The sequence below is a fragment of the Cervus canadensis genome, chromosome 1 (assembly GCF_019320065.1).
Source record: "Cervus canadensis isolate Bull #8, Minnesota chromosome 1, ASM1932006v1, whole genome shotgun sequence".
Taxonomy (NCBI): domain Eukaryota; kingdom Metazoa; phylum Chordata; class Mammalia; order Artiodactyla; family Cervidae; genus Cervus; species Cervus canadensis.
Window position 1 is genome coordinate 79494335 of NC_057386.1, and position 8001 is coordinate 79502335.

At 40.1% G+C, this 8001-nt stretch overlaps 1 protein-coding gene across 1 annotated transcript; it reads left to right on the forward strand.

Annotated features, from left to right (window-relative positions):
* The first annotated feature begins 1066 nt into the window (after positions 1 to 1066).
* Positions 1067 to 1611, forward strand: LOC122454746 (60S ribosomal protein L23a-like). The gene has a single exon (XM_043489325.1). The coding sequence runs from the start codon at positions 1072 to 1074 to the stop codon at positions 1546 to 1548; it is 477 nt and encodes a 158-aa protein (XP_043345260.1). The 5' UTR covers positions 1067 to 1071; the 3' UTR covers positions 1549 to 1611.
* The last annotated feature ends 6390 nt before the right edge of the window (positions 1612 to 8001 follow it).

Sequence of the window (8001 nt, forward strand, 5' to 3'; positions counted from 1 at the left end):
TTCTGGGTCATTAAGAGATTTTTTTGCACAGTTCTATGTATTCTTGTCACCTTTTCTTAATCTCTTCTGCTTCTGTTTATATCCTTGCCATTTTTCTCCTTTATTGTGCCTATCTTTACATGAAATGTTCCCAATAAGATGGGAGAGAGAAAATGATAAAATATTTGCAACATTTATGAAGTCATTGAAAACATAACTTTTCCTGTCCAGGTATCCCATAACTTAGACATAAACAGCCTGCCTATTCCATTCATATTTGAAAGAACAGTTAGGATCCGGGTCCATGGTGGAAACCCTTAAGGGTAGCTGGCTTTCCCCATAGCTCTCACTAGGAAAGTGGCTCTCCTACAGTAGGGGAGCCAGGGCTGCTGGCTGAAACTCTAATGCCCAAAAATGTGATTGTTGCTTTCCATCAAAGCACAGAGACTTTTCAGAACATGGCTATGATAAATTGTGAACCTGCTGTTTATCGAACTACTTTAGTATTCTATAAATGCACATTGAAAAATTCATCAGTCTTCCTTAAATCAAGCAAGCAAAGAAGTCATAATAACCATAGTAAAAAAAAATTAAGACTCAAAATATCCACAACAGAGTCACTGATAGCAAATATGAGTGTTTTTTGTGCAGTCTATATAGAGTGCCTACTCAATGCCAAGCCCTGCCTTTGGGTAAGAATATAATGGTGCCACAATAGACATGATTTCCCCACCTCTGCACTGGACTCATAACACAGAGTGGAGATAAATATTTTTGACAGAGAGAGCATATTTCAAGACTTAGATGAGAAAACATGGAACATCAAGGGGACAAAATAAATAAATTCAGTGATAGCTACTCATGAATACAGAGTGTGAAAGATACTAGTTTAAGAGGCAAGGTTGGAGAAAGAAGGGACTAGACCTTCTAGTGATGATGGCATTTGTAAGTCAGGTTTAGGAGTGTAGTCTTTCTTCTAAAAGGAAATAAAAGCCTTTAAGAAGTTGAAAACAGAGAAGCGTCACAATCTCCCATGTTGGGCAACCGGGTAGACATCAAACTATTTACTTAAAAAGAGAACACTGGCTTTTCATGAAGATGGCGCCGAAGGCGAAGAAGGAAGCTCCTGCCCCTCCTAAAGCTGAAGCCAAAGCAAAGGCTTTGAAGGCCAAGAAAGCAGTGTTGAAAGGTGTCCACAGCCACAAGACAAAGAAGATCCGGACGTCACCCACCTTCCGGCGGCCCAAAACACTGCGGCTCAGGAGGCAGCCCAAATATCCTCGGAAGAGCGCCCCCAGGAGAAACAAACTTGACCACTATGCCATCATCAAATTCCCCCTCACCACTGAGTCAGCCATGAAGAAAATAGAAGACAACAACACACTGGTATTCATTGTGGATGTCAGGGCCAACAAGCACCAAATTAAACAGGCTGTGAAGAAGCGCTATGACATTAACGTGGCTAAGGTCAATACTCTGATCAGGCCTGATGGAGAGAAGAAGGCATATGTTCGACTGGCTCCTGACTATGATGCTTTGGATGTTGCCAACAAAATTGGGATCATCTAAACTGAGTCCAGCTGGCTAATTCCAAATATAAGTTTTCACTATGTAAAAAAAAAAAAAAAAAGAGAACACTGGATAGGAGGCAAGTTTGGGAGATGATGAGTTTAGATGTTCAAATACTAAGTATTATGTGTCTGGAAAACACTCAAACGTACATGTGCAATTGGCAATTGAACAAAACATATATCTTTAGCAAACGAGAGTAGGGTGATTTGAGACATAGCTTTGTAGCCTTATAGAAGTAAAAGGAGGGATCAAAACGTGACTTATATGAAAACAAACAAAAAAAAATGTGTATCTTCAGTGAATTTACAGTGAACAAGTCAAATGATTTTGGATCCCAGGTTCAGAGGAATAATGAATACAGAAAACTATTAATAATGTAATCACTTATGGAGGAAAGGGGGACAATGAGATTAACAGGTTATTGGAAGAAATTTATTTTTGTCATGGAAAAGATAAAGCAGCAGCTGTACAATGATTGGGTTAATGAAGGGCTTCTTTAATGAAAAAGTTTTAATGTTTGAATAGTGATGGGGAAAAGCCAGGAACAAGGAGATCTCTATTTCTCTTATTCTTTGTCTCAATGCAATAGTCTTGACAATATCTGTAAGGACAGTGTAGGTTTTGTATGCATATGGTTAGGAAAATAGTTGAACTTATTTATCTGATTCAGTTTGATCTGGACAAAAAAGTAACCTTTTGTCACACTGTAAAAGGTAACATTGTAAAAGGTATTTTCGAGAAGCAGGATCCTAATTTCAGAATACCTCAGGGAGAAGTAAAGAACTAACTGTACCGCTGTATCTTGAGATTCTTGGTGAGAATCTCAAGTACTTGCCTCTGGCAAGTATTTGCCTCTGACTTTCTGGAGTATTCCTTCATGTATTGTTTATATTTTCCATGATGTCTCAGTCTCTGATAGAACAATGTAGTAAAGGCATCCCTATTAATCAATTCTTGTCAGTTCAGCCTCTGTTTCTCCAGGAGGCAAAGTCTGTTGATCTCAGAAATGATTCTCCTGCCAGAGCTGGAGAGAAAGAACATGAAAGGAAGCGGTTCAGCAGAGCAGCATCTTACTGTAATTCTAAGTCAGTAGAATTGGGATTTGTAAATCTCCTGATCTGCCCATATACCCTTTACCCACCCACCCACCTCAATCCCCCACCCCCACCAAAACAAAAACAAAAACAAAAACACATAGCTTTGAAAGCATTTAAAAAATTCAGTTTGTAGCAAATTAATATAAAGAGTAAATGTCTTTTCTTTCAAGAAGTATCAAAAAGGCTCTTAATTCATTCTTTCTCCAAGGAAATTTATTGGGTTTCTTATTTATTTAAATAAGGAATGATGGCATAAATAAAAACATGTAACTAGTTTGATTCAAAACATCAATATTTCTTTAACAACACCAAAAAGTCTTAGTCTATAACCTATTAAAAATACTTTGGAAAAGTAAATTAAAGATGACGACATGGAACAGTCCTATTGGTACAATTGGTTTTAATTATGAAACAATGCACAGCCATGCAAAATTTAAGAGCTTTATGAAAGATTGTAAGATTTTGCTAAGGAATGGAAGTTTGAGTGAGTTTATGTCGTAATAGGGTTTGACAAGTATTTTATTATAAAGAAGCAGATAGTAAAAAGTTTAGGTTTTGAAAATCATTGGCTTTGTTGTAACGACTCAATTCTGTCATGGTAGTTTTACAGCAGACAAACATAAAAGAATGTGGTCCACACAGTCAAAGGCTTTGGCATAGTCAATAACTCAGAAGTAGATGCTTTTCTGGAACTCTCTTGCATTTTCAAAGATCCAAGGGATGTTGGCAATATGATCTCTGGTACCTCTGCCTTTTCTAAATCCAGCTTGAACATCTGGAAGGTCACGGTTCATGTATTGTTGAAGCCTGGCTTAGAGAATTTTGAGCATTACTTTACTAGTGTGTGAGATGAGTGCAATTGTGTGGTAGTTTGAGCATTCTTTGGCATTGCCTTTCCTTGAGATTGGAATGAAAACAGACCTTTTCCAGTCCCGTGGCCACCGCTGAGTTTTCCAAATTTGCTGGCATATTGGGTGCATCACTTTCACAACATCATCTTTTAGGATTTGAAATAGCTCTACTGGAATTCCATCACATCCACTAGCTTTGTTCCTAGTGATGCTTCCTAAGGCCCACTTAACTTCGCATTCCAGGATGTCTGGCTCTAGGTGAGTGATCACACCATTGTGATTATCTGGGTCGTGAAGATCTTTTTTGTATAGCTCTTCTGTGTATTCCTGCCACCTCTTTTTAATTTCCTCTGCTTCTGTTAGGTCTGGGCTTCCCTGGTGGCTCAGAAGGTAAATAATCTGCCTGCAATATGGGAGACCTGGGTTTGATCCCTGGGTCGGGAAGATCCCCTGGAGAAGGAAAACGCAACCCAATCCAGTACTCTTGCATGAAAAATCCCATAGACAGAGAAGCCTGGTAGTTTACATTCCATGTGTTCACAAAAAGTCAGACAAGACTGAGTGACTTCACTTTCACTTTTTCTATTAGGTCCATACCATTTGTTCTTTATTATGCCCATCTTTACATGAAATGTTCCCTTGGTATCTCTAATTTTCTTGAAGAGATCTCTAGTCTTTCTGGTTCTATTGTTTTCCTCTATTTCTTTGCACTGATCACTGAGGAAGGCTTTCTTATCTCTCCTTGCTATTCTTTGGAACTCTGCATTCAAATGGGTATATCTTTCCTTTTATCCTTTGTCTTTCATTTCTCTTCTTTTCACAGCTTTAGTAAGGCCTCCCAAGACAACCATTTTGCCTTTATGCACTTCTTTTTCTTGGGGATGGTCTTGATCCCTGTCTCCTGTGCAATGTCACGAACCTCTGTCAATAGTTCTTCAGGAACTCTATTTATCAGATCTGTTCCCTTAAATCTATTTCTCACTTCCACTGTATAATCGTAAGAGATTTGACTTAGGTCATACCTGAATGTTCTAGTGGTTTTTCCTACTTTCTTCAATTTAAGTCTGAATTTGGCAATGAAGAGTTCATGATCTGAGCCACCATCAGCTCCTGGTCATGTTTTTGCTGACTGTGTAGAGCTTCTCCATCTTTGGCTGCAAAGAATATAATCGATCAGATTTTGGTATTGACCATCTGGTGATGAGAGTGTATAGACCAGTGCGTTCTCTTGACCAAACTCTATTAGCCTTTGCCCTGCTTCATTCTGTACTCCAAGGCCAAATTTGCCTGTTACTCCAGGTATTTCTTGACTTCTTGCTTCCAGGTATTTCTTGACTTTCAAGAAGTCAAGACTTCTTGACTTCTATAGGGTCCTTTTCCAGTCCCCCATAATGAAAAGGACATCTTCTTTGAGTGTTAATTCTAGAAGGTCTTGTAGGTCTTCATAGAACCATTCAACTTCAGCTTCTTCAGCATTGCTGGTTGGGACATAGACTTGGATTGCTGTCATATTGAACAGTATATCTTGGAAAAGAAGAGAGATCATTCTGTCATTTTGAGGTTTCATCCAAGTACTTCATTTTGGACTTTTTTGTTGACTATGATGGTTACTCCATTTCTTCTAAGGGATTCTTGCCCACAGTAGTAGATATAATGGTCATCTGAATTAAATTCCCCCATTTCAGTCCATTTTAGTTTGCTGATTCCTAAAATGTTGATGTTCACTCTTGCCATCTCCTATTCGACCACTATCAATTTGCCTTGATTCATGAACCTAACATTCCAGGTTCCTATGCAATATTGCTCTTTACAGCATCAGACCTTGCTTCCACCACCAGTCACATCCACAACTGGGTGATGTTTTTGCTTTGGCTCCATCTCGTCATTCTTTCTGGAGTTATTTCTCAATTGATCTCCAGTAGCATCTTCCCCACATACTGGCCTGGGAAGTTCATCTTTCAATGTCCTATGTTTTTTGCCTTTTTATGCTATTCATGGGGTTCTCGAGGCAAGAATACTGAAGTGGTTTGCCATTCCCTTCTCCAGTGAATCACGTTTTGTCAGAACTCTCCACCGTGGCCCATCCGTCTTAGGAGGTCCTACTTGGCATGGCTCATTGTGTCACTGAGTTAGAGAAGGCTGTGGTCCATGTGATCAGGTTGGTTAGTTTTCTGTGATTATGGTTTTTAATCTGTCTGCCCTCTGATAGAGAAGGATAAGAAGTTTATGGAAGCTTCTTGATGGGAGCAACAGACTGAGGGGGAAACTAGGTCTTTTTCTGATGGGCAGTGCCGTGCTCAGTAAATTTTAATCCAATTTCCTGTTGACGGGTGGGGCTGTGTTCCCTCCCTATTGTTTACCTGGGGCCACACTATGGTGGAGGTAATGAAGATAATGGCAACCTCCTTCAAAAGTTCCCATGCACACTCTGCTATACTCAGTGCCCCCAAACTTGCGGCAGGCCACCACTGACCCACCACTGAGCTTCTGCCAGAGACTCCTGGGCGCTCACGGGCAAGTCTGGGTAAGTCTCTTGTGGGGTCACTGCTCCTTTCTTCTGGGTCCTGGTGCACACGGTTCTGTTTGTGCCCTCCAATAGTCTGCTTCCCCAGTCCTGTGTAAGTTCTGGTGGCTCTATGGTGGCATTAATGGCAACCTCACCCATGAGGGCTTATTCCATACCCAGATCTGCTGCACCCAGAGGCCCTGCCCCTGCAGCAGTCCGCTGCTGACCCGTACCTCCACGGGAGACACTCAAACACAGTTCTGTCTCAGTCTGGGTGGTCTCTCTGGGTCCTGGTGCACACAAGGTTTGTTTGAGCCCTCTGAGTGTCTCTGGTGGGTATGGGGTTTGATTCTAAACATGATTTCTCCCCTCCTGCCATCTTGCTTTTCCTTTGCCCTTGGAGCCTCTTGAAAGTGAAAGAACAGAGTGAAAAAGTTGCCTTAATCCTCAACATTCAGAAAACTAAGATCATGGCATCTGGTCTCATCACTTCATGGCAAATAGATGGGGAAACAGTGGAAACAATGACAAACTTTATTTTTCTGGGCTTCAAAATCATTGAAGATGGTGACTGCAACCATGAAATTAAAAGATGCTTGCTCCTTGGAAGAAAAGTTATGACTAACCTAGACAGCAGAGACATTACTTTTCCAAAAAAGGTCCATCTTGTCAAAGCTATGGTTTTTCCAGTAGTCATGTATGGATGTCAGATTTGGACTATAAAGAAAGCTGACTGCTGAAGAATTGATGCTTTTAAACTGTGATGTTGGAGGAGACTGTTGAGAGTCCCTTGGACTGCAAGGAGATCCAATCAGTCCATCCTTCAGGAAATCAGTCCTGAATATTCATTGGAAGGACTGATGCTAAAGCTGAAACTCCAATATTTTGCTCACCTGATGCAAAGAACTGACTCCTTTGACAATCCCCTGATGCTGGGAAAGATTTAAGGCAGGAGGAGAAGGGGAAAACAGAGGATGAGATGGTTCGATGGCATAATGGACTCAATGGACTTGAGTTTGAGTAAACTCTTGGAGTGGTGATGGATAGGGAGGCCTGGCATGCTGTAGTCCATGGGGTTGCAAAGAGTCAGACATGACTGAGTAACTGAACTCAACTGATTATTGCTTAGGTTAGAAAAGTATGCCAAGTATATGCATTTCCAAAGATATGCCTCTCAGTACTCGGACACTTCACTGTGAAAATGTGGAAAGCTTCCAGAGTGACAGGTTCAGGATAGATTCTGAGGTTTATTACCTCATAGCCCAAGAACTTCTGAGATTGCCTCCTCCCCAAATATATGGCAGCTTTTTCTTTTAGACATTTATAAAGCAAATGGTCTGATTATATTGCCCTTTCCTGAATATAAAAATATTCACCAAATTTTGTCATTCTTAAGTAAGCTACATATTTTTTCATAGTGTCTTGTTTTATTTCTCTTTTTAAAAAAGATACCCTCCTTGAAGTAGCAGTGTCTTTGCTGAAGCCAAGGTGCCCAAAACATAAATAAATAAATCCATAAATGCACAAGTAATCTTAGGTATGCCATTAGACTATGTGAATATTAAGCATTTGCTACACAAAAAAATGCCATAAATATATGATCAGAGTATTATGAGTCTTATCAGACACCAGACTGTTGCATTGCCCACCTCCCCCTAAATCTGAAATCCCAGATACTTTTTGCTATAACCTAACACTGATAACTATACCTCTGAATTCATATTCCTCATGACAGAAATGTGACAAGTAGACTTCCAAATTGGTTGTACTGAAATGATTAATTTATTAAAATGTCATAATGGGTATCTGTTGTAGCTAAAATGCTGGAGTGGAGTCAAAGCCCAAGGCCAACTATCTAAGTTTAATAGTTCAGATGTCTTCTTTGTGTTCATAGAACTTACCACTCCCCTGTTCCCATACTTAGTCCCAGCCCAACAGAGTCCAGGGAGAGGTCTAGTGTTAGAGATACATGATGCAATTCATACTACACGGTATG